General features: G+C 47.0%; 1 protein-coding gene across 2 annotated transcripts in view; it reads right to left on the bottom strand.

Annotated features, from left to right (window-relative positions):
• LOC129713297 (netrin receptor UNC5D-like) overlaps positions 1 to 27,096 on the bottom strand; it is a 346,405-nt gene that overhangs the window by 33,033 nt on the left and 286,276 nt on the right. For both annotated transcript variants that reach the window (XM_055662249.1, XM_055662250.1), the window contains exons 9-11: positions 22,100 to 22,285; positions 15,844 to 16,221; positions 3,669 to 3,753 (exon numbers count right to left, since the gene is read on the bottom strand). In XM_055662249.1, coding sequence (XP_055518224.1) covers positions 3,669 to 3,753; positions 15,844 to 16,221; positions 22,100 to 22,285 — 649 coding nt within the window. The remainder of the gene's footprint in view (positions 1 to 3,668; positions 3,754 to 15,843; positions 16,222 to 22,099; positions 22,286 to 27,096) is intronic.

Genomic DNA, 27,096 nt, shown 5'->3' with positions numbered 1-27,096 from the left:
ACAGCGCCAGTAGTCAGGATCGAACCTGGGTCTCCGCTGCTGTAAGGCAGCGAATCTACCGCTGCGCCACCGTGCCGCCCACACCGGTGGACTGAACAGCATTTCTCCATGCCGTGTCTCAACACTAAACTACAGATGCATCATATCCTTTCCCAGTATTGGCGAAAGGCCAATGAGCGAAATGTTTCCCTCTCCACTGGCCTGTTTGCTGAATGAGTCCAGCACTTCCACCTTGGCATCTACGACTTTTGATCTTCGGACACTGTTGAATTCATTGCCTCTTTCATAATTGCGTTAGATAAATAAAATCGCAAAGGCAAGTCTTTGTGACATTCCCTGTCGACGTTCAAATCCGACCTTCTCCTGTATCAAGCATCAAGCGTATAAGACTCATTAAGGCGATCAGACTCGTATAAGACTATAAGTGTACATTGAGTCGGAATTCTCTGCCACATGTACATGTTTAATGCATTAGGCATAATCTTGTCTTGCCATGCATGTACTTTCTCTCTCTCTCCTTGTGAAGTAGAACCTTGTACCAGAAGTCTAATTCTGTATTAATCAGACTGAAGTCTGTGTTAAAATTCACTGCCAAAGGTTCTGTCAAGGCTGGGACGCAGATAATGTCACCACCGTTGAGGTTTAAGAGTTGAAATTCATTCTTGTTACAGAGCCAAGGTTAGTGCAATTTGTAACTTTAATGCTTGCCATGATGGAAGTGAAGGAATCTGAAATCAAGGATGCAAGTTTGTCAAGTTGTGTTCAGAATATTGCAGGTTTAGGAAGCCAAATTATTTTAGTTTAATGTTGATGTACAATGGCTGTAAATAGCTTGGGGAAACCAAAGATAGACACAAAATGCTGGAGTAACTCAGCGGGACAGGCAGCATCTCTGGATAGAAGGGTATCTGACATTTCGGGTCGAGACCCTTGTTCAGATTGTGTTTATTTTTGGTTTATTCCAGCATCTGCAGTTCCTTCATACACAATAGCTTGGGGGTAACATTATCAAAGCTCCATCCTGCACTGGGAAACAATGAGATACAGAGTTATAAACCTTCTGACTTAACCAGGGAATGATTAGACTTTAGACACTAGACATACGGCTAGACATATCTTCCTCTCCCCCCAGTCCCCCACTCTAGTCATCCTACCTGTTCACATCCTTGTATCCCACTTGTAATCACACCTTGCCCAGCCAACAATGGACCATTGTGGTCTCCATCCTTCCTGAGGTCATCTGTTGTCACACATGATTCACTCTGGCCTTTACTCGCCACAAGTTTATTTACTACCCTCCCCCCCACTCCCATCCCCAACCACAAGAAGGGTTCTGACCCGAAACGTCACCAATCCTTTTTCTCCAGACATGCTGCCTGAGCCACTGTGTTACTCCAGGTTACTCTAGGGTGTCTGTTTTCGGTATAAACCAACATCCGCATACCCTTCAGATAAAATACCAAAACCCATCTTTACCTCCACCATTCCTCCCAAACACACATTTTCGGTCTGAAGAAGGGTCCCAACCCAAAACGTCACCCGTCCTTTATCTCCGGAGATGCTGCCTGAGCACTGAGTTACTCCAGCACTTTGTGTCTATCTTCGGTTTAAATCAGCATTTCGTAATTTGTTCCTGCACACGTGGTCACTTAGTTGTTTCATGGATATTGTTCCGCGCAAATTATTTTCACGTTTTAGAAGTTGTCCGTCAGAGGTACTCTACTGAACGTGAAGCTCAATGGACTGCCGTGAGGTGTTGAAACACACTGTACAAATGCGGCGGCGCGACTCTCGTCAGCAACGGCCTCTGCAGCCCGTCCGCGTTTTTATTATTTTTTGTCCATGTTTATATGTAGTTTTTGTTATTTTTTGTTGGGGGGTGTGTGTGTGAGGGGGTGGGGGTGAGGTGGTAACTTTTAAATCTCTCCCTGCACTGGAGACCCGACCTTTTCTTGTCGGGTCTCCGTTGTCGTTGGGGCTGCAAATGAGGAGCGGCCTCCAACAGAAGAAGCCGGGGACTCTGGTGCCGACGACTCACCTCACCGTCGCGGAGCTGGCCGAGTCCGGAGCGGGAGGAGTGGTGGTGGAGCGCTGCTGCTGCTGCTGCTGCTGCTGCTGCTGATGCTGATTCGGAGGCTGCAACTGCGGGTCTGCGGACGGCGGCACCGGGAGCCCGCGGGTCCCTGGTGGGAGACCACCTTTTCAGGGCTCCTGCAACGGCGACTTCTCCCGCCCGAGTTGCGGGGTCGAAGAGCTCCTGGAGCGGGGCATAACATCACCGCCCCGCGCGGCTTGGAATGGCCGTGGGACTCTGCGAGCGCACGCCGGGGGCTCTAACACCAAGACCTGGTGTGCGACCTCGCACCACCCGGCGTGGCTTTAATGGCCACGGGACAATCGCCATCGCCAGCCGGGGGCCTTGACTTTGACTCTGACATCGGGGGGGGGGGGGGGAGTGCAGGGGAGAGATAAGTTTTTTTGGCCTTCCATCACAGCAATGTGATGGATGTTTATGTAAAATGTAAATTGTGTTGTGTCTGGGGTCTATTTGTTTGTAATGTATGGCTGCAGAAACGGCATTTCGTTTGGACCTCAAGGGGTCCAAATGACAATTAAATTGACTCTTGACTCTTGACTCTCTTGAAACACACTGTACAAATGCATGGTAGATACTAAATGCTGGAGTGAAGGGCCTGTCCCACTTGGGCGTCATTTGCGCGTCACGTAGGTGGCGTGCGAAGATTTTGTGAATCCCAAAATCCTGGGGCGCCGCACGTGACTGCGCATCACTGCCTACATCACCAAACACCGTGCACGCATAATGCAGGCCATGCGCGCATCACGTGCGTTGTGACACGTAAATGATAAATGATGGCCAAGTGGGATAGGCCCAAGTGGGCTGAGGCAGCCACTGAGTTATGTCACCCATTCCTTCTCTCCCATTCCTAGATGCTGCCTCCCGCTGAGTTACTCCAGCATTTTGTGTCTACCTTTGCTTTTATCCAGCATCTGCAGTTCTTTCTCGTACAAATGCAGGTCCAACTTTTGTACAACATAACTGGGCCAAGCATGTAACTCTGCCCAATTATACATATGGCGGGAACCCAACGCTCACTAATATTTAGCCAAGAGATGAATGAATAACCGGGAGAGTGCCACCCAATCTCCACATAATTAGAAGAGCATTCACATGATAGCATAAGGAACTATAATTAGCCTACATGAAGCTAATTATTTATAATAAACACCCTTAATAGTTCAGATATTTCAGTTGCAACTTTCAACAGCACAGTGCGAAGGAACTGAAGCATAAGAATATCTAATGAATATGTTTAATGTTTTTTTAAAACCATGCAATTAAATTTCAAAGCTTTAATTATTTATTGTCAAAATGTTCTCGGAGAACAACTTTATACGATTCTTCATGCAGCATTGACAAAGCATTGCCCACGCACGCAGTCCATTGTATTTCGCTTTGATTAGCAAAGTAATGATGAAAATATATTAATAATCCCCATATTTTCATCTTCAGGCAGCTGTTTAACCCCCCCCCCCCCCAGATCGGCACAAGGCTCAAAACATACACAATCTCTCCACTTTTCCCAATAAACGCTTGCCTGCGGAATGGAAAACTCCCACACGTTTGAATGTTTTTTTTTTGTGCTTACCTAGTTTCGCCTTGATTGACTGCAATGTACATTTCCCATGAATTCCCCTCCGGAATTGATCCCAAAGGGACCATTAAACGGACTCCTTTCACATAAAGGAAAAAAAAATCGCGGTTAGTTTCACGAAAGGTCAGAGATGGGTTTAGAACTTTTACCAATTATAATTGTCACAGCAAACTTCAGTGGGAGAATAGAACAATGCATTCACATGGATCTTTATATTATAGAGTCACAGGGCTCTTAAAGATAGCGGATTCAAGGGATATGGGGAGAAGGCAGGAACAGGGTACTGATTTGGGAAGATCAGCCATGATGACATTGATCACACGCTCGAAGGGCTGAATGGCCTACTCCTGCACCTATTGTCTATAGTCTATTGTCTATAGACTCATAGAGTGATACAGCGTGGAAACAGGCCCCTCAGCCCAACTTGCCCACACCGGCCAACATGTCCCAGCTACACTAGTCCCACCATATGGTCCATATCCCTCCAAACCTGCCCTATCCATGTACCTGTGTTGGACGGAACTGCAGATGCTGGTTTAAACTGAAGATAGACACAAAATGCTGGGGCAACTCAGCGGGACAGGCAGCATCTCCGGTGAGAAGGAACGGGTGACGTTTCGAGTCGAGACTCTTCATGAGACCGAGTCAGGGGAAGGGGGTGGGGGGAGGATATAGAGATAAGGAAGTGTAAGGTGTGAGAACGAGACATCAAAGGGGGGGTGGAGATCAAGGACAATGTAGAATAGGTCATTGTCAGCGAGGAGAGTCTGAACTAATCATCAACCAGCAATTCATTGCATATCCAGGAAGCAGGCCCTTCAGCCCACAATGTTTGTGCTGAACATGATGCCAAGTTAAACTGATCTCATCTGCCTGTGCGTGATCCATAGCCCTATATTCCATTCACCTCCATGTGCCTATCCAAAAGCCCCTTAAACACCACTATCGTATCTGCCTCCACCACCACCCCTGGCAATTATTTCCAGGTCCCCACCGCTCTCGATGTAAACAAACCTGTATCTGACACCTCCATTAAACGTTCCCCCTCTCATCCCACACTAACCCTACATTCATTCTTTTTTTCCAATCTCCTCCTACCCCCTATATTCAGCCACTCACCAACACACCAGGGCAATTTACAGAAGCCAATTAACCCACCCACACGTCCTTAGGATAAGGGAGGAATTAGGAGCACCAGGAGGAGACACGTGCGGTCCCAGGGAGAACGTGAGGCAAACTCCATGCAGATATTTGTACGGTTTTTCTTTAGCGAACCAGCGTGCAAACAGGCCCTTCGGCCCACCGAGTCCGCGCCGACCCGCACATTAACACTATCCCACACACACTAGGGACAATTTACAATCATACCAAGCCAATGAACCGACAAACCTGTACGTCTTTGGAGTGCGTAAAGAAACCGGAGATCCCGGAGAAAACCCGCGCAGGTCACGGGGAGAACGTACAAACTCCGTACAGACAGCACCCGTGGTCAGGATCGAACCCTGGTCTCTGGCGCTGTAAGGCAGCAACTCTACCACTGCCCTGCCCCTTTAAGGCGGAGATTGACTGATTCTTGATTAGTATGGGTGTCAGGGTTTATGGGGAGTGGGTTTGAGAATGGGTTTGAGAGGGATAGGTAGATCTGAAGAAGGGCCTCAACACGAAACATCACCCATTCCTTCTCTCCAGAGATGCTGCCTGTCCTGCTGAGTTACTGCAGCTTTTTGTGTCTATCTTTATCCATGATTGAATGATGGATTAGGCTTGATGGGCTGAGAGGCCCAATTCTGCTCCTAGAACCTATGAAGACAGCAGCCGAGATCAGGGATCAACCTGAGTTACTGGTGATGTAATGCAGTGCCACTGATCTATTCATCTGGAGACCCGACCTTTTCTCGTCGGGTCTCAGGTGTCGTTGAGGCCGCAACGAGGAGCGGCCTCCAACAGGAAGAAGCCGGGGACTCGGGTGCCGACTCACCGTTGCCGTCGCGGAGCTGGCCGGGTCCGGAGCGGGTGGAGCGGTGGAGGAGCGCTGCTGCTGCTGATGCTGCTGCTGCTGCTGCTGCTGCTACCGGAGAGTCGGAGGCTCCAACGACGGGTCTGAGGACGACGGCGCCGGGAGCCCGCGGCTCCCTGGAGGGAGACCGCTTTTCGGGGCTCCTGCAACGCGACTTCTCCCGCCCGAGTTGCGGGGTCGAAGAGCTCCTGGAGCGGGGCCTGACACCACTGCCCCGCGCGGCTGGAATGGCCGCGGACTCTGCGAGCGCACACCGGGGGCTCCAACACCAAGACCCGGTGTGCGACCTCGCACCACCCGGCGTGGCTTTAATGGCCGCGGGACAATCGCCATCGCCAGCCGGGGCTATGACTTTGACTCTGACATTGGGGGGGGGGGAGAGTGCAGTGGAGAGATAAGTTTATTTGGCCTTCCATCACAGCAATGTGATGGATGTTTATGTTAAATGTAATGATGTTGTGTCTGGGTCTATTTGTGTGTAATGTATGGCTGCAGAAACGGCATTTCGTTTGGACCTCCAGGGGTCCAAATGACAATTAAATTGACTCTTGACTCTCTTGACTCTTGATCTTGTGCACAAGCAGTTAACACCCAGATTCAACTTAAGGGCCTGTCCCAATTGGTGATTTACTTCGGCGACTGCCAGCGTCATAACAGTGTCGCCAAATGATTTTGAACATTTCAAAATCCAGTGGCGACAAAAAAAATGTTGCTACACTTGAAAAAACGCCGCGCGTCAATATGTCATCACGCCGCGAATTTTCCGGTGACCGGCTACATCAGTCAATGATGCCGGCAGTCGCCGAGAAAATCGCCATGTGGGACAGGCCCTTTTAGCTTCCCACTCTAAGGAAAATGTATTTATTTTTCATTGCAGTGCTCAAAATATTTGGACAGGAAACAGGCAAAAAGAACAAGCGACAGTTTGTTCCTTTCCTGACAAATAACTATTATAGAAGTAATTATTTGTGTCGTTTTATATCATCAAGTACCGTAACCACCCTGGCACCCCTGCAGTCTCTGTAGACCACTGTGCTGCGCTGTGATTGAATATTGCAGCAGCGATGTGTATCAGTGGTGTGATACATGGGCCATGTACTCAAATCTTTGCAAGAATGATGGGCGGGAAGGAAGGAATACAAATTCATCAACAAATCAAAAGTTTCATCTTGGAGTTTCGTAGTGGGCCACTTTCAAGCCAACTCTGAGAATCTTAACTCTGATATTTAGAGAATTTTAGTCACAAAAGCCAATTAGTTGGCAACTAATCACAGGCAGCTGGTTGGAAGATGGGATAGAGTCGAGAAATTAAATTTAGTTTAGATATACAGCGTGGAAACAGGCCCTTCGGCCCAGCGAACGCATGCTGACCAACGACCCCCCGCACACTAAAACTATCCTACACACACTAGGGACAATTTACAATTATACCAAGCCAATTAACGTACAAATCTGTACGTCTTTGGGATGTGGGAGGAAACCGGAGATCCCAGAAAAAACTCATGCAGGTCACAGGGAAAACGTACAAACTCCATACAGACTGCACGAGTAAGGCAGCAGCTCTACCGCTGCGCCAATTTGCCGCCCATTAGTTCCTCCAGCACTTTGTCATTAGCCCAGATCTACAGCCAGTTGGACCACCCAACCAGGTTCTACACAGAGCAGAGGAAATGTGTGGGAAGGAACTGCAGATGCTGGTTTACACCGAAGATAGCCTTTGATATCTCGTTTTCACACCGTACACTTCCTTAAGGCCCTGTCCCACTTTCCAGAGTTACTCACGAATTCTCCCGAGTTTTGGGGTTGGACAGGCTAGATGCAGGCAGATTGTTCCCCATGTTGGGGAAGTCCAGAACAAGGGGTCACAGTTTAAGGATAACAGGGAAGTCTTTTAGGACCGAGATGAGAAAATCATTTTTTACACAAAGAGTGGTGAATCTGTAGAACTCTCTGCCACAGAAGGTAGTTGAGGTCAGTTCATTTGCTATATTTAAGAGGGAGTTAGATGTGGCCCTTGTGGCTAAAGGGATCAGGGGGTATGGAGAGAAGGCAGGTACAGGATACAGAGTTGGATGATTAGCCATGATCATATTGAATGGCGGTGCAGGCTCGAAGGGCCTATTGGCCTACTCCTGCACCTATTTTCTATGTTTCTATGTTCCCCTTCATTCAAACTCGGAGAATGTCCGTAGCGAGTCAGTTGGAGGCCATAGGAGTCCGTAGATATTTTGTAGCGGCTCATAATGCCAGCCGTAGGTACTCGGGGCATCAGGTAAGTCGGGATGTTTTTTCAGCATGTTGAAAAATGTCCACGAGTAAAAAATATAGCCCTAAGTACCTACGGCTGGCATGAGTAAGTAACTCGGAAAAGTAGGACAGGGCCTTTATCTCTGTGTCTCCCTCTCCCTTGACTCTCAGTCTGAAGAAGGGTCTCGACCCGAAACGTCACCCATTCCTTCTATCCAGAGATGCTGCCTGTCCCGCTGAGTTACTCCAGCATTTTGTTACTCTCGACACACAGAAGACTAACTTCTACAACACAAATCAAATGATTAATTTTAACTTTGATGTGAATCGTAAACTACGGGGCTGAAAGCGCATTGAGGAACCTTGACGATGATATAACGTTGCCAGAAATAACAATGTTAATGGGAATATTTTAAAGGCAATAAAGCAGGAGCAACATAATTGACAAAGACACTATGACACCAGGCAGGATGAAAGGAAGAGGTGGAGACAGCCCGCTGATTGGGGATGATCAGCCATGATCATATTGAATGGCGGTGCTGGCTCGAAGGGCCGAATGGCCTACTCCTGCACCTATTGTTTATTGTATGGAGTTTGTACTTTCTCCCCGTGAACCTGCGTGGGTTTTCTCCAGGTGCTCCAGTTTCCTCCCACATTTCAGAGACGTACAGGTTTGTAGGTTAACTGACGTGTGAAAAAATGTGTACATTGTCCCAACGCCTAAGGTGGTGATGGCAAAGTGCGAGTCGGCGCTGACCCGCTGGCCGGCATGGACTCGCTGGGCCAAAGGGCTGGTCTCCTCACTGTATCGCTGAAGTCTAAAACAAAGTCGAATGTCTATCATAAACTGACATGCAGCTCGAGAAATGCAGCCGCTGACTGTTCCAAACAACCCCAAATAATGGGTTATTCTGCGACCATGCTGAGCTTGAAGGTCCTCTGCTGTTATTTTAAATTGAACTTCATTATGAGAGCAGAAGAAGTGTGAATGGCAGCCTGTGTGGATTTGGCACTGCAATGCTTGAACCTCGGGCAGTCCTTCAATACCTGCACGCTATCATTTGTCTGAAAGAGGTAATTTAGAAATGTCACCTCATCTCCATCTGCGCTCTGATCACTAATTCCCTTTGCCATCTACTGTATTCAATTCCAGTGCAGCGTGATGCAGAGTGCTCTTCAGTCCCTGTGGACTCTGGCCATCTGAACACCACGGGACATCTGTGACTGGAGGCCGTTCTTTGGACTTTAGACTTCGGCGCGGAAACAGGCCCTTCGGCCCACCGAGCCCGTACAGACCTACGATCACCCCATACACTCCCTCTATTCTACACACAGGGGATTTTACAGAAGCCAATTAACCTGCAAACCTGTACGTCTTTGGAGTGCGAGAGGAAACTAGAGCACCCAGAAAAAACACACGTGGTCACGAGGAGAATGTACAAACATCTCGCTCTATAATTGAGCTGTATTTTGCTGGAGATTTTTGGGAAATCAAAAAATGTGAGAATTTTTCGAACAGAGTCAGCACGGTGGCACAGCGGTAGAGTTGCTGCCTTACAGCGCCAGAGGTCCTGGTTCGATCCTGACTACGGGCACTTGTCTGTACGGAGTTTGTGCATTCTCACCGGGACCGCGTGGGTTTCCCCTGGGTGCCCTGGTTTCCTCCCACACTCCAAAGACGTAGATTAATTGGCTTTGGTAAAATTGTAAACTATCCTGAGCATATGGGATAGTGGTTGAGCAAGGGGTGATCGCTGGTCGGCATGGACCCAGTGGGGTGAAGGGCCTGTTTCCATGCTGTATGATTCTTAGACTCTACTATGGACCTTAATGCAACATAATGGGCAGCACAGTAAGCACAATATGTGGATTGTCACCTTGTGGTGGTGGAGAAGCTTGTGTGGACCTGAGATCCTGAGAGCGATGCCGTCTGGAGCTATGCTCCTGGTAGGGTCACCCATGGTGGTAAGGTCGAGGGGGAGGTCTCTAACAAAGAGCAATCCAACCAAGACCTCAACGGTGGAACAGGCGGAGGACGATGGCTGACCTTAGTGGAGCGTCACAACGGCTGGGAAGGCGGATGAAGGCTGCAGCAGAAAAGGGTCTCCGGTCATCTTGGACTCCATGCCACTAGATCCCGACCCAGATCTGTCAAGGACCATGTGGGGTGGCTGTCTGTGCACCAGTCTCCCCATGTTAAACAAAGTCACGCACAGGCGTCCTCCATGAGAGGACAGTCATGCTCGTTTCGAGGGACCACCCATGATGGGGCAGTTTGTAGGTGACCATCTCCTTATTACTACTGACTAAGAATGATACCCCTCGATCAAACTGTTCTTCCAGTTTGAGTTCAGTACACATGTTGGCACCGATCAGAGATGGTGCGTGCAATGGGGCCAATCGGAGGAATAAAATGTTAATGCCCCTAATAAGAACCCTTCCTTCCAAAAGTTAAACCACATTTGATTATTGGCTGTCACTGTGGTACAGCATTCTCAGAGAGAAGCCATTTTAACACACAGAATAATATTTTGAGACATTGAAGCTCAAATTTCATGATCTCAAACCCCATCTGTTTTCAGTTAAGAAATCAGCAGAAAATATAACACTGCCTCTCGGCACGAATTCACTTGCAGCCCATGAGCTGGGGACATAGATGGGCAGAGGACCAGATGGTCGCACAGCAGTCTTCATGCAACAGTCCTCGAGTCTAACTGAGGAAATAATTCAAGCAGGTAAATTACTCAATCACGGCCAGAATTATGGATGGATAATGTTGTGTCGTTGCGCGGCAAAGAGAGACTTTCAGAAGGGCTAACAAATGGCAGAGGAATACATCGATAACATCACGAGAGCTGGAGACAGAAGAGAGAGCAGACAGTGGGGAAAATAGACACAAAAAGCTGGAGTAACTCAGCGGCTCAGGCAGTATCTCTGGAGAAGATGGAACATGGATAGGCAATGTTTTGGATCAGGACCCCTCTTCAGAATTAATGGGGTGGTGGTGGGGGGTGAGGTGAGGTGGGGGGGGGGGGGGGGGGGGGGAACTGTGTCCTATTGTGTTAGAAGATAGACACAAAAGGCAGGGCAGGCAGCATCACTGGAGAGAAGAAATAAATAATGTTTCGGGTCGAGACCCTTCTTCACTTCCAGGTTTGAAGAAGGGTCTCAATCCAAAGTAATCTGTTCCTTTCCTCCAGAGATGCCGCCTGTCCCGCTGAGTTACTGATAGGCACTGTGCGTCTACCTTCGGTATAAACCAGCATCTATTGTTCCTTCCTACACTCCTTTTGTGTGAACCAGCATCTGCAGTTTCTTGTCTTTACACTAAAGTAATAGGCTTGTGGGTACAAACTGACTTCTAGCGTTTCATAAAAAGGTCTACAAACAAAATGTTTTGTTTTTAATGCATATTTTACAACCTTAGGTCGCAACAAAGCTCTTTACTACCGACAAAACATTTCTGAAGTGCAGACACTGTTGTAAGTAGGGATCTTGGAAGCCAATGAATGCACAATCATTTTCTACCACTGGCTCCATAATCACCACCTGATGTTGGTTGAGTAGCATTTATTCACCAGGACACTGGTGCCAATAAACTTACGATACAATAGAACTTTATTTAATACAGGAGGGAAATTGATCTGCCAACAGTCTTGAAAACACAAACTACATGAAACATGAAATTAAAGTTACAAGTGGAAAGGCTTGGGGGATGTGCAAATTGATTGGGGTTGGGGGGTGGGGGTTTGTGGGGGGGGGGGGGGGGGGGGGGGTCAGTCTCAGCCTACCTCACGACACTCGGAGAAAACCCACTAACCCACTTGTTCTATCATTGTGCTGCTGGAGATGGCTGTGGTTCTCGTGGCTGGAGATTTTTAATGAACAGTCGAACAGCGAACAGAGGCGGCACCGTGGCGCAGTGGTAGAGTTGTCACTCTACAACGTCGGAGACCTGACTACGGGTGATGTCTGTATGGAGTTTGCACGTTCTTCCCCTGTGACCGCGTGGGTTTTCTCCGGGTGCTTCGGTTTCCTCCCACACTCCAAAGACGTGCAGCTTTCTGGGTTAATTGCCTTCTGTAAATTGTCCCTGGTATGTCAAGTCAAATCAAGTCAAGTCAAGTTTATTTGTCACATACACATACGAGATGTGCAGTGAAATGAAAGTGGCAATGCTCGCGGACTTTTGTGCAAAAGACAAACAACAAAACAACCAAACAAATTATAAACACAATCATAACACACATATTCTTTTACATAATAAATAATGGAAGGAAAAACGGATAGAACTGGTAGAACTGGTGCACAGAGATCGCTGGATGGCATGGATTCAGTGGGTCGAAGGGCCTGTTTCCACGCTGTTGTCTCTAAACTAAAACTAAAACCTAAAACTATTCCTTGCTCCAGCACCAATATTCTTCACCTTAATGAACACAACACTGAAAAAAATCAAACATATGACCTAAGAGCTTTCTTCTAGGTCCGTGAACATAACAATATTATCTCCTGTGATATACAGCTCTTTCTGCATATATTTTTAGCCTTTTTATCTATTCCAGAAATTGCATGCAGATTCAATAAATTATGTTTCCCCATTTTATGTGTTTTCTGAAAGTCAAGCCTGAATTTAAATTGCAGGAAGGTTCCAACAGATGAATTTACGCAGAGTTCAATAGTACAGTGCAGCATGCAAGCACACAGTGGAGCATCTGCAGATAGACACAACATGCTGGAGTAACTCAGCGGGCCAGGCAACATCTGTGGATAGAAGGAATGCATCTCTATCCAGGGACACTGCCTGGCCCGCTGAGGTACTCCAGCATTTTGCGTCTATCTTCGGTGTAAACCAGCACCTGCAGTTCCTTCTCACCAGGGACTAACTCTACAGAACGTTTTTCCTTCCATTATTTATTATGTAAAAGAATATGTGTGTTATGATTGTGTTTATAATTTGTTTGGTTGTTTTGTTGTTTGTCTTTTGCACAAAAGTCCGCGAGCATTGCCACTTTCATTTCACTGCACATCGCGTATGTGTATGTGACAAATAAACTTGACTTGACTTGACTACACATTCTGTCTGCTCCATGTGCAGAATCTCCACAAGATAAGCCACGGACCCTCAGTCTGAAGAAGGATCTCGACCCTCAACGTCACCTATTCCTTTTCTCCCAAGAAGCTGCCTGACCCACTGAGCTACTCCAGCATGTTGCGCCTATCTCAAAAAATGTTACTGAGTGTTTGCCTCATGGGCCTGTCCCACTTAGGCGATTTTGTCGGCGACTAGGCTGTGGCCACATGGTCACTGGGGTGTCGCCTGTATGGTCGTGAGTCGTCTCCTCAGTCGCCAAAAGAGCCGTAGCATCTTTCTGGTTGCCGCTGGATTTTCAACATGCTGAAAATTTTTCGGGGACAGTGGGTTTGATGCCAATGAGCTTAGCTTGACTTCTCCTGATGTAGGTGCTGTCGTGGTTGTCACCAGGTTAACGTAGGTTGTCGCTGGTGATGACTTTGTTTTTGTTTTGTTGTTAAAGTAATGATTCTATTTCAAATTTGATGTCGAAGAATGTGTTTCGGCGACCTGCTACGACTATGACAGTCGCCTAAAAATAGCCTGAGTAGGACAGGCCCATAATTCTTCTCTTATCACTTATGATCTTATAACCTTATGACACGATCAGCACAGAACCGACAACTGTCAAGAAGATTTACACCATCCCAGACAAAGCAGCCCTGTTTATTTTCACCCCATTCATCAACCTGAACACTCAATCTAGTGTTTGAAGGGCTCTGCCATAAAAATATCCATTGACTTGGCCTCCACAGCCTTCTGTGGCAAAGAATTCCACAGATTCACCACCCTCTGACTCAAGAAATGTCTCCTCACATCCTCTAATTCTGAGGCTGTGTGACCTCTGGTTCTAGACTCTCCCACGAGTGGAAACACCCTCTCCACATCCACATTTGGAATAGTTTGGAGGACCAAGAAACCAAGAACTCTATCCAGGGATGATCAAAGGAGAAGAGAGAGGAATGAGGTTGGAGGTTGGAGGAGTCTTGGGTGGTATGTTGTGGACCTCAGGGTTGGAGGGAGGAGTGCAGAGATCATAGCGAGGGGTGGAGATGGAAGGAGTTACAGAGACATGGAGCGTTGTGGTGGGACTGACCATGACAAGAAAGACTATTGAGCTGCTGATGATGTTCAACTGGGGTCCAGAGCTGCACACCCATGAGTTTGTGAACGCTATCTAATCATTTTCTAAGATTTGGAAGGGTTTGATTTGGGGAATAAATCACTTGCCGATGAATAAATGCCGGTGGCCGCACTTGGACAGTGTAAAACGAGAAGATGAATGGCCACATTTTCCCCGCTCCCATTACAATTGCACGAGGTTCTCGTCAACTGCAGAAATTGAATCATTCACCATCGGCGTAATTACAGGGTACCATATGGAGCGAGCTGAAAGCTAATCCTTCAGCAGCGAGCCCAGCTCTGAGGATTGTCAGCTGATGCAACAACTAATCCAAGAGTAATTGCAGCTGCAACAGCAGCAAGGACATCCAGTGAGTGCAGTCCATCGCTTTGCAGTTGATTAATCTCGCCCGATGTCTTTCCACTTCCATCAAACCCCCTCAAAGGGCACTTTAACTTGATCACACCGGCCTGACTTTAACAATGGGTGCGTGGTATGGATGGGACGGGCAAGTGGCTGAATCGGTTGACATGAACACAAGGAAGGAGGAACAAGAGAAAGAGGTTACCTGACATAGACACAAAATGCTGGAGTAACTCAGCGGGACAGGCAACATCTCTGGAGAGAAGGAATGGGTGACGTTTCGGGCCGAGACCCTTCTTCAGACCTGGCCCTCTCAAACCTACCCCAAGCCTATCTCACCAGGGACTAACTATACTGAACGTTTTTCCTTCCATTATTTTTTATGTAAAAGAATATGTGTGTTATGATTGTGTTTATAATTTGTTTGGTTGTTTTGTTGTTTGTCTTTTGCACAAAAGTCCGCGAGCATTGCCACTTTCATTTCACTGCACATCTCGTATGTGTATGTGACAAATAAACTTGACTTGACTGTTCAGTTTGATGGCGGCTGCTCTACTCCTCTGCCTTCTCCACGTGGTCCTCACCTCCCACTTGCCCCACCGAGTCTACTCCGCCATTCAATCACGGTTGATCTATCTCTCCCCCTCGCAACCCCATTCTCCTGCCTTCTCCGCATAGCCTCTGACACCCGCACTAATCAAGAATCAGTCAATCTCCGCCTTAAAAATACCCATTGACTTGGCCTCCACAGCCTTCCGTGGCAATGAATTCCACAGATTCACCACCCTCTGACTAAAGAAATTCCTCCTCATCTTCCATCTTAAGAATCATCCTATGACCTCTGGTCCTAGGCTCCCTCACCACCTCTCCACGTTCACTCTATCCAGGCCTTTCACTGTTCGTTAAGTTTCAATGAGGAAATTCTCTAGCACCACCTCTGGCAGCTAACTATTCGGCAAAGGGCCTGTCCCACTTGCCGATTTTTTCTGCGACTACCGGCGTCGTATCAGTGTCGCCAAAAGATTTCGAACATTTAAAAATCTAGTGGCGGCAAAAAAATGCTGCGACACTTGGAAAAACACCGCGAGTCAAACGTCGTCACGCACGTTAGATACCGGCAGTTGCCGAAAAAAATCACCAAGCGGGACAGGCCCTTAAGTTTCAATCGCCACTTTCATTTCACTGCACATCTCGTATGTGTATGTGACAAATAAACTTGACTTGACTTGACTTGACAATCAGGTAATTGGACTGATTGAGGTCATTGGTGGCGGAGACTGGTGGTTGTGGCCCATCTCAACCACCTTGCTCTGGCAGCCGGGAGGTTTCGGTAAATTCGGCTCCATACCTTTGGCGGGTCCCACCAGACATCCTCCGAGGCACCCGAATATACCGCTGGTCCGGTCCCCGGCCCTAGCGAGGGCAGCGGGGAGATGCTGAGAGCTCGACGCGTTGCTTCGTGGGTGGTGCATTTTGTCAGCCACCCTGCTGTTACGAGGGTAGGTGCGGGACGATACCCTCCCCTGGTACTCCACTCCGTCAGCCACCCCCAGCGACACCATGAGAGAACTCTGGACCTTGACCTTGATCCCCGGCAGAGAGTCAAAGAGGGGCGACTGGTTCATGAGCTCCTTGCCCATGGGCTCCTGGAAGCAGATGGGTCCACTGTAGGTCCTGCTCACCGTCAGGTCTTGCTGCAGCGATGGGTTCAGCAGCAGAGAATTACCTAGGAAAACGGACAGAGAAAGCTTCAGTTTCGTTCTATTGTCACACGTACCAAGGTACGGCAAAGAGCTTTTTCTTGCCTGCTATCTTGTCAGCGGAAAGACAATACATGATCGCAATCGAGCTATTTACAGTGAATATCTTAGTTAAAGTAAGAAGTCTCTTACCCAGAGTAGGTGAATCGAGGACCAGAGGACATTGGTTTAAGGTGAAGGGGAAAAGATTTAATAGGAATCTGATGGGTAACTTTTTCCACATAAAGGGTGGTGGATGTATGGAACAAGCTGCCAGAGGTAGTTGAGGCTGGGACTATCCCAACACAGTTAAGGGTCTGTCCCATTTTCCCGAGTTACTCATGAATTCTCCCAAGTTTTCCCCTTGATTCAAACTCGGAGATACCAGCCGTAGGTACTCGGGGCTATTTTTTTAAACTTGTGGACATTTTTCAACATGCTGAAAAAATGTCCCGACTTACCTGATGCCCCGAGTACCTACAGCTGGCATTACGAGCCGCTGCGATATATCTACGGACTCCTACGGACTAGCTCTCCGAGTTTGATTCAAGGGGAAAACTCGGGAGAATTCGTGAGTAACTCAGGAAAGTGTGACAGGCCCTTTAGACAGGTACATGGATAGGACAGGTTTGGAGGGATATGAACCAAACGCGGGCAGGTGTGACTAGTGTAGCTGCGACCAGTGTATTGGCCAGTGTGGGCAAGTTGGGATGAAGGGCCCGTTTCCACACTGTATCACTCTATGACTCTAAATGTTGGTGTAGGAATAGAGATTTACGAGTGTAGAGCGATTGTGATATGTGTTTGTAGATCTACTTCTGTAGCCAGCACGCATATAGTCACCTGGTTTGGGCGCCATCTTGGACAAATTTCCCGCCGTCTTGAACAAATCTACAACGACACTTTCAACGATTTGCAACAAATTGCCCAGCAAACATAGTAGGCCAAGGCCCACAAGATCTCTCAGTTGCCAGCTATTTCCCTTCCCATTCCCACACTGAGCTTTCCGTCCTGGACCTCCTCCACTGCCAGTGTGAGGCCACATGCAAACTGGAGGAACAACAGCTCATATTTCGCTTGGGCAGCTTCCAAACCAGCGGTATGAACATTGAATTTCTCTAAATTTAAATAACTTCATTTCATACTCTCCTCCCCTCCCCACTATCTTCTCCTCCCCCTCCCTCCTCCCCCTCCCTCCTCCCTAACTGTTTTACCTGTTCCATGGTTCTCCACATTGTTTCTCTTGAGATAACACCTTCCCTGGCCCACAATGGGCCTACCCGGCAACGCTCAGCCTTAGTTTATTTGTGACTGGCCCTGGTCTTTATTTTCAGTTGTTCCCCCCCCCCCTCTATTTTCAGTCTGAATGTCTTTGCTCTAATCCCCTTTGCTTTGATCCTCATTTGACCCAGATATCCTCAAGTTGACACATAGTCATAGAGTCTTACAGCATGGAAACTGATCCATCAGCCCAACCTACCCACTCCGGCGATTATGTCCCATCTACACTAGTCCCACCTGCCTGCATTTGGCCTTTATCCCTCTAAACCTGTCCTATTCGTGTACCTGCCTAAATGTTTCTTAAACATTGTGATAGTACCTGCCTCAATTATTTCCTCCGGCAGCTCGTTCCATACACCCGCCACCCTTTATGTAAACAAAGTTACCCCTCAGGTTCCTGTTAAATTTTATCCCCCCCCCACCTCACCTTAAAGCTGTATGCTTAACGCCCTATGCTTGCCTCTGAGTTGATACCATGGGAGCTGCTATGGATTACTGTGGTCTTTCAGCAAGTAGAGGGGATGAGGGAGCGGACTAACCTTACTGATTCTGCCCTGATGATTCACAGTTGGAAGTTGGTGGCACCTATGGAACTCTACCCTTCTCAATGTAACTTCCTTCAGGATGAAGAGACTAGTCACTCCTCCCACTGCCCCAGGTCAAATACCCCAAATAAGCTGTAGAAACAAAGAACAAAGGGCAGGCACAGTGGCGCAGAAGTAGAGTTGCTGCCTCACAGCGGCAGAGACCCGGGTTCGATCCTGACTACGGGTGCTGTCTGTATGGAGTTTGTACTTCTTCCCATGACCCGTGTGGGTTTTCCCTGGGTGCCCCGGTTTCCTCCCACACTCCAAAGACGTACAGGTTTGTAGAGTTCATTAGCTTTGGTAAAAAATGTAAATTGTCCCTAGTGCATCGTGTACAGGGATCGATGGTCTGCAGGATGATCATGGTGGGCTGAAGGGCCTCTTTCCGTGCTGTAAATCTACAGATGCTGTTTGATGCAATAAAGGACAAACTGAGCAAATCATGCAGCACCTCTGGAGAACATCGACAGGTGATGTTTTTGGTCAGGGCCATTCTTTAGACACAAATAATACCTCAAATACGTTCTGTGTATGTTCCAAAGAATTGTTGCATGAAGAAAGACATTTTCTAGTAATTGGAGAGTATTATCATAGTGATCGGAGCAGAATTAGACCATTCGGCCCATCAAGTCTACTCCGCCATTCAATGATGGCTGATATATCTCTCCCTCCTAACCCCATTCTCCTGCCTTCTCCCAATAACCCCATCGTACCCGTACTAATCAAGAATCTATCCAGCGTTTAAGAGGGAACTGCAGATGCTGGAGAATCGAAGGTTACACAAAAAAGCTGGAGAAACTCAGCGGGTGCAGCAGCATCCATGGAGCGAAGGAAATAGGCAACGTTTCGGGCCGAAACGTTGCCTATTTCCTTCGCTCCATAGATGCTGCTGCACCCGCTGAGTTTCTCCAGCTTTTTTGTGTAACCAAGAATCTATCCAGCTCTGCCTTAAAAATATCCATTGACTTGGCCTCCATAAGCCTTCTGTGGTAAACAATTCTATAATGGGAAAGTTAAAATCCCCTACTATTGGGGGTTGCTAACAAGTAATTTGTCATCAATCAATCATTCCTAAGTAGGGATTTACAAAACCAAAGACCAACATTTTAACCAGTGTTTTGAGGGAATTCATTTTGATTACAGAGTGGTTTCGGAGGGGTATTAATCAACTGTGTAAGGAGAGGCAGAGCATTTTGTCAATGACAATAACCATTGCGCAAAATGCCTTCAATTGATTTAGTTTATCTGCTTATCCCGGTGCTTCTGAGTCCAAGTGTACTTGTCTTTAATTATGAAAGCAACCACAATGATTCAAATAGAAAATTACTGTTCTGAACTCATCAATCTACTTCCCCTTAAGTCCCCGCATTCTTATAAAGTAAATGCTTCTCTGTTCACATCCACTGAGCACTTGTCCGCAACGTGACAATGACCTTTATCATTGCTGCCTGCTGAAGTGGCACGTTTGAAGGCCATCCACGCAGTGCTCAGAAGGCAGATTAACAGTGCCTGCACCTCCTTGCTGAATACTAAACCACACTTATCTAAATGGGTCATTTGAGCAGAATCTTGACAATTCTTCCAAAGGCTCTCTCCTTCTCTCTTTCTTTTAGTTTAGTTTAATTTGGAGATACAGCGTGGACACAGGCCCTTTTGGCCCACCAAGTCCACGTCGACCAGCGATCCCTGTACACTTACACTAGTCTACATGTTCCCGATGTTGGGGGAGTCCAGAACCAGGGGCCACAGTTTCAGAATAAGGGGGAAATCATCTAAAACAGAGATGAGGAAAAACTTTTTCATCCAGAGAGTTGTGGATCTGTGTAATTCTCCACCTCAGAAGGCAGTGGAGGCCAATCTCTGGATGCTTTCAAGGGAGAGTTAGATAGGGCTCTTAAAGATAGTGGAGTCAGGGGATATGGGGAGAAGGCAGGAACGGAGTACTGATTGTGGATGATCAGCCATGATCACAGTGAATGGCAGTGCTGGCTCAAAGGGCCGAATGGCCTACTCCTGCACCTATTGTCTATTGTCGACACACACTTGGGACAATTGACAATTTCCTTCCAAGGCACTCTCTCTTTCTCTCTCTCACACACTCACTCTCTCTCTCTCTCTCTCTCTCTCTCTCTCACACACACTCACTCTCTCATGATCTGTCAGGGGACATTTGAGGCAGATACTACAACATTTAAACTGCACTTGGAAAGCTATTGGGGGATGTTGTCTAAACATGGATAAATGGGACGAGCAAATGGAACCAGATAAGATGGGACATCTTGATCGGTGTGGATGATTTGGGCCGAAGGGCCTGTTTCCGTGCTCTCCCTCTCTCACACCCACTCCCTCACCCTCCTCTCTTCTCTGTTACACCCTCTCTCCTACAACCTCGTTGCGACCATGCTGCGAGTACGAGTCAAGGGCAAACTCGGCAGAGGTCGATAATTAGGGAACAGGGGCTTTACTTTATGGCTGCACGGTGGCGCAGCAATAGGGTCACTGCCTTGCGGCCCCAGGGACCCCGGTTCGATCCTGACTAAGGGTGCTGTCTACACGGCGTTTGTACGTTCTCCCTGTGACCTGCGTGGGTTCCCTCCAACACTCCAAAGGCGTACAGGTTTGTAGATGAATTGGCTTCAGTAAAACTGTAAATTGTCTCTGCTGTGTGTGTAGGATAGCGCTAGTGTGTGTGTGGGGATCGCGGGCCGGCACGGACTCGGTGGGCCGAAGGGCCTGCTTCCATGCTGTATCTCTAAACTAAACCAGTTCACATTCCCAATACACTGCAAGCACATTTTATTAAACTCTATAAATAATGTCACTATAAATAATTGACCCACAGATTATTCAGCACAAACTGTTCAAATGAACAATGCTGTAAGAGTTAAGGGCCTGTCCCACCTAGGCGATTTTTTAGGCGACTACAGGCGACTAGGCGGTCACCACATTGTCGCCGGGGTGTCTCCCGTATGATCGCGTGTCGTCTCCTCAGTCGCCCAAAGAGCCGTTGCGTCTTTCTGGTCCTCGCTGGATTTTCAACATGTTGCAACATTTTTGCCGACAGTCGGCGACAGTGTGTTTGATGCCAATGAGCGTAGCTTGACTTCTCCTGACGTAGGTGCTGTCATAGTTATCGCCAGGTAATGTAGGTTGTGGCCGGTGCGGGCATTGTCTTTTTGTTGCTGTTAAAGTAATGATTCTTTATAGATTTATAGAAGGCAGGTACTGGATACTGAGTTGGATGATCAGCCATGATCATATTGAATGGCCGAATGGCCTACACCTGCACCTATTTTCTATGTTTCTATGATTCTATGGGGTTTTTTTTGGGTTTTTTTTTTGTAATACCGTAATCCATTCTATGTACAACCTCTAGTTTTATGTTATAAGAAGGAAACATAGAAACATAGAAATTAGGTGCAGGAGTAGGCCATTCGGACCTTCGAGCCTGCACCGCCATTCAATATGATCATGGCTGATCATCCAACTCAGTATCCTGTACCTGCCTTCTCTCCATACCCCCTGATCCCCTTAGCCACAAGGGCCACATCTAACTCCCTCTTAAAGGAAGTAAGCAGGACAAGAAAAAGAAAACAATAGAAAGGGGAAAAAGTGGAAAAATAGATGGTAGAGAGTAGAAAAACGTGAAGTGTGTATATAAAAAATAAAAAAAGGAAGAGAGAAGGTGGAAAGTAGAAATAGAAGAGAAGGCCCCTTAAAAGAGAATTTTTCAAATCTGTATTCGGAGATGTAGCTCTATCCGCATCATGAACTGAAATCAGCAATCCTTACGGTACCGCTGCATCACATGATTCCAAAAAGTCGATGAAAGGAGACCAACTCCTTAAGAATTGGTCATATTTATCTATTAGTCGGAGTCTCTGACTAATGATTCTATGTATTATAGACAATTTTATGTTGTAGGGGGGTACAGTCGTCTAAAAAAATAGCCTAAGTGGGACAGGCCCATTAATATTAAACTGTACAGCACACTAACCCTGTCTGACTGTCTTGAAGTTGAAGGACTGGAAGCCACCGGTCAGAGCTGAGGAGTCAATAACATCAACACCGTATTCACTTTGACTTCTCCGGTACAATGTGATGCCCACCACGAGCATAGCGACTGCAATCACTGCCGCCCCCAGTCCAGAATACAACGCCACATCACTGTTGGTCTCAATACCTGCGCAGAAAGACAAGAGCAAATCTGAAGTTAATGGCCTCCGCTGTGAGACAAAAATCTGCAGTGACTCAGCGGGACAGGCAGCATCACTGGAGAAAAGGAATAGGTGACGTTTGGGGTCGAGACCCTTCTTCGGATTGAGAGTCGGGGGAAAGGGGAAATGAGAGATGAAAGAGGGTGTTATAGAGAGATGTAGAACAAATGAATGAAAGATGTGCAAAGAGGTAACGATGATCAAAGAAACACTCCATCGTTATCTGTGGGCTAGGTGAAAATGAGTTATAGACAATGAAACTCAACAGGATGACGGTGAAACGACTAGGGTGAGGGAGGGACAGAGAGAGGGGTTGCAAGGTTTAATGGAAGTTAGAGAACTTAATATTATACCAGTGTGTTGTAAGCGGCCCAAGTGAAATATGAGGTGCTGTTCCTCCAGTTTATAATTGTACAACATTGTAAAGTGTCCCTAGTGTGGGGGATAGCGCTGGTGTATATATAGGGTTATGGTTGGTTGGTTGATACAGACCCAGTGGACCTGTATCACTAAAGTCTAAAGTTCAAAGGCCAAAGGACAATATCAAAGAGATGTCAATGCTGATTTTTTCCCCCTTCCTAACAAGGAGTTTATTCAGTACCTGCATTTTTCAGTGCACCAGAAGATAACACAGACTTTCACTCGTTACATTACATCAGGCGGTTATTATAACACAATATCTACAAAACGCTTGATTCCCTGCGGCGACCAGCATTAATGGAAGAGTCAATGCAGCTTTGTGTGTGTGTGTGGGGGGGGGTTGTTTTCATCCAAAAATAGATCTATTCACGTATTTACAATACTATTTACAAAGTCAAATAATTCAAAACTAAACCCACCACCACAATACAAGCAATGTGTATTTTCCTTTAACTAATATTTCCCATCTTTATTAAGGATGCATCGCACTGCACACGGTGCCCAGTGGTCCCAGAACCCCACCTCCCGTGGTGCCCGTGGACAGCGCATAGTCCCTCTCTCGTGCCACCCAGGTGCAGACGTAACCTTGTAAAAGTGACAGGCAGCCGGCTCGGGCAGAGCTCTCTTCCACATGGCACCGTGGTGGCCAGCTTGGCCAGGCCCAGGAGCAACCGAACCAGGACATCTCCAGCCCCAAACCCTCTCCCCTACGCACAGGGTGTCCAAAGATGAGGATGGTGGGTGTGAAGTGCGGACAGAAGGAGCGAGCAGCCCCCTTTAGGCATTGTAACACGGGGCTGCGACCTCACACACTCCATGTACATGTGGAACATAGGCTCATCCAGCCTGCAACTGGGGCAGGCGGCTGGTGCGTTTGTGAACCGTGAGAGAAACAGGTTGCAGAGACTCCTATGTGCAGTAGCCTCCACCCCAGGTCCCTAATGTAGAGGGGGGAGAATCCCTCCTTCACCCCACCCCACTAGAGTGGGGCACATTGTAGCGTGCACTTGCACACTTGGAGTGGCAGCCTGTTCTTCCACAAGGCACTGCTGACCATCTGACTGCAGGCATGGTAGGATTAGCAAAAAACCCTGTTATAATGAATATCCTCGTAACACCTAATGATTATATCACTTAATCCACCTGAAGACAATTAACCAGTTGCAGCTGTTTAAAGGAAAATAAATTCCAGCACATTTCACAAAGTAATAAGAACAAGATTCATTAAATTACAATCTGCTCAGTGTAACAAAATGAGTTATTTCCATAAAAACTCATTTAGCTCACATATTTCAATTATTTCAGTCAATGCATCATTTACGATGGGGTTACGTTCATATATAACCAGTACATTGTTAAAGCAGAGAAGCCTATTTGTCGTATGTAGGAACAGCAGATGCTGGTTTACCGTAGACACAAAATGCTGGAGTAACTCAGCGGGACAGGCAGCGTCTCTGGAGAGAAAGAATTTGGTGACGTTTCGGGTCGAGACCCTTCTTCAGACTGGTTAGAGATAAGGGAAATGAAAGGTATAGGCAATGATGTAGAGAGATAAAGAACAAGGAATGATAGGCAAAAAAGTAACCGTGAGAAAGGAAACAGGCCATTGTTAGCTGTTCGTTAGGTGAAAATTAAAGATTATCCAAGGGTTATTTGTCTCCCAGAATGTGACTGGGATATCATCAGAGTTTTTTAAATTAATTTACAGACTTCCTTTGACATGGGTAAACAATCTCTTCAAAGTGGGCTTACTTTGGTGCTCATCATTTCCTTGAGCAAGGCTGTTGGCTTTGATTTGACATTTTGCAAACCTTTCATTCATTTCTTCTTTGTACCTCTCCATATCTCTAGATTCCCCCTCCCCTGGCACTCAATCTGAAGAAGGGTATTGACAATGCTAGCATTTATTTCAAGAGGGCTAGAATACAAACACATGGATGTAATGCTGAGGCTCTATTAGGCGCTGGTCAGGCCACATTGGCAGTGTTGTGAGACATTTGGGGCACCATAACTGACGAAGGATGTGCCGGCTCTGGAGAGGGTCCAGAGGAGGTTTACAAGAATGATCCCAGGAATGAGTGGGTTCAAGTTCAAGGTTCACATTCATTTGTCACATGCACATATGATGAGCGTTTGAAGGCCCTGGGCCTCTACTCGCTGGGGTTTAGAAGAACGAAGGGACACCTCATTGAAACTTACCGAATAGTGAAAGGCCTGGATACAGTGGAAGTGGAGAGGATGTCTCCACTAGTGGGAGAGTCTAGGACTAGAGGTCATAGCCAAAGAATTAAAGGACCTTCCTTTAGGAAGAAGATGAGGAGGAATTTCTTTAGTCAGATGGTGGTGAATCTTTGCCAAGACTGTCAATGGATATTTTTAATGCAGAGATAGATAGATTCTTCATTGGGACAGGTGTCAGAGGTTATGGGGAGAAGGCAGGAGAATGGGGTTAGGAGGGAGAGATAGATCAGCCATGATTGAATGGTAGAGTAGACTTGATGGGCCGAATGACCTAATTCTGCTCCTATCACATATGATCTTATGATCAGTGTTTTTTTAAATATTTAAAGACTGCCCTAGGCATGGGTCGACTATCTCCTCCAAGTAGGCATAACTTCTTGTCCCTGTCCCACTTTGGCCGTCAGTTACGTGACTGGTGGCGCGTGAAGGTTTCGTTCAGGGCAAAGTCCACACTCCTCCACACCACTCCATGACAGCCAAGTCCTTAAGACTCCATCTCTCCTTGATCATCGTGGCTGGCTTTGATTTGTCCTTTTTCATACCTTTCATTCATTTGTTCTTTGTATCTCTTCATACCTCTCGTTTCCCTCTCCCCTGACTCACAGTCTGAAGAAGGGTCTCGACCCGAAGCGTCACCTATTCCTTTCCTCCAGAGATGCTGCCTGTCCCGCTGAGTTACTCCAGCATTTAGACTTAGAGTCTATCTTTCGGGTAGACAATGTTGGTTAGCCTGAGACCAAACCAGAGAATGCTGGAAGACTTCAGCCAGTCAGGCAGCATCTGTGGAAAGGGAAACCAGTCGACATTACAGATCGGTGACCTTCCTCAGAACTTGGGGGTAGAGTAGAGGAGATGTGACAGTTTTCATAGCAGTGCAGATTTAGGGTTTAGCGCAGAAATGGGGAACTACGCACCATGAACTCAGGTTCCCATTGAGAAATAGTGCATGCTGGGCACACAAGGAACTGCAGATGCTCGTTTACAAAGAAAAAACCCACAAAGTGCTGGAGTAACTCAGCGAGTCAGACAGCATCTCTGGAGAACACGGATAGGTGAGGGTTTGGGTCGGGACCCTTCTTCTGAAGAATATCTAAGATATGGAGAGGTGATGGTTCAGGTTAGGATGTTCTGAAGAATATTCTGAAGAATATCTATGCACATGGAGAGGTGTTGTTTCAGGTTGGAATCCTTCTTCAGAAGAAGGGTCCCGACCCGAAACATCACCTATCCATGTCCTCCAGTGATGTTGCCTGACCCTGTGAGTTACTCAGGCATGTTATGATTTTTTTATTGCAAGCTGTGATCGTACAACACGCACTGTGCTTGGTTATTAATTTTAATGGGTAGAGAGGTCTGATGCTATACGAGTTTGCAATAAAAGATCTGGAAGTCAAGCTTTTACTGTCCATATCTGAGATCATCAATAAAGAAGCTAGTACTGCATTGTAAAATGAAACAAAGTTGAGAAAGGGGAATGTTGGCAAAGAAAACTTGTGTAATTGCAGTCAATAGACAATAGGTGCAGGAATAGGCCATTCGGCCCTTCGAAGCCAGCACCGCCATTCAATGTGATCATGGCTGACCATCCCCAATCAGTACCCCGTTCCTGCCTTCTCACCATATCCCTTGACTCCGCTACCTTTAAGAGCTCTATCTAACTCTCTCTTGAAAGCATCCAGAGAATCGGCCTCCACTGCCCTCTGAGGCAGAGAATTCCACAGATTCACAACTATCTGGGTGAAAAAGTTTTTCCTCATCTCCGTCCTAAATGGCCTCCCCCTTATTCTTAAGCGTGTCTGGAGCATCTCCAATCCCTTAATAATCTTACATGTTTCAATAAGATACCCTCTCATCATTCTAAATTCCAGTGTATACAAGCCCAGTCTCTCCATTCTTTCAACATATGACAGTCCAGCCATCCCGGGAATTAACCTGGTGAACCTACGCTGCACCAAGAATGTCCTTCCTCAAATTTGGAGACTACAGGTGTGATCTCACTAGGGCATTGTACAACTACAGAGGGACCTCTTTGCTCCTATACCCAACTCCTCTTGTTATAAAGGCCAACATGCCATTTGGTTTCTTCACTGCCTGCTGTACCTGCATGCTTACTGTC

Source organism: Leucoraja erinacea, chromosome 35, assembly GCF_028641065.1.
Source record: "Leucoraja erinacea ecotype New England chromosome 35, Leri_hhj_1, whole genome shotgun sequence".
In the NCBI taxonomy this organism is placed as follows: Eukaryota; Metazoa; Chordata; class Chondrichthyes; order Rajiformes; family Rajidae; genus Leucoraja; species Leucoraja erinaceus.
Note: the sequence above shows the minus strand (reverse complement) of the source record. Positions and strands in the feature narration are given on the sequence as shown.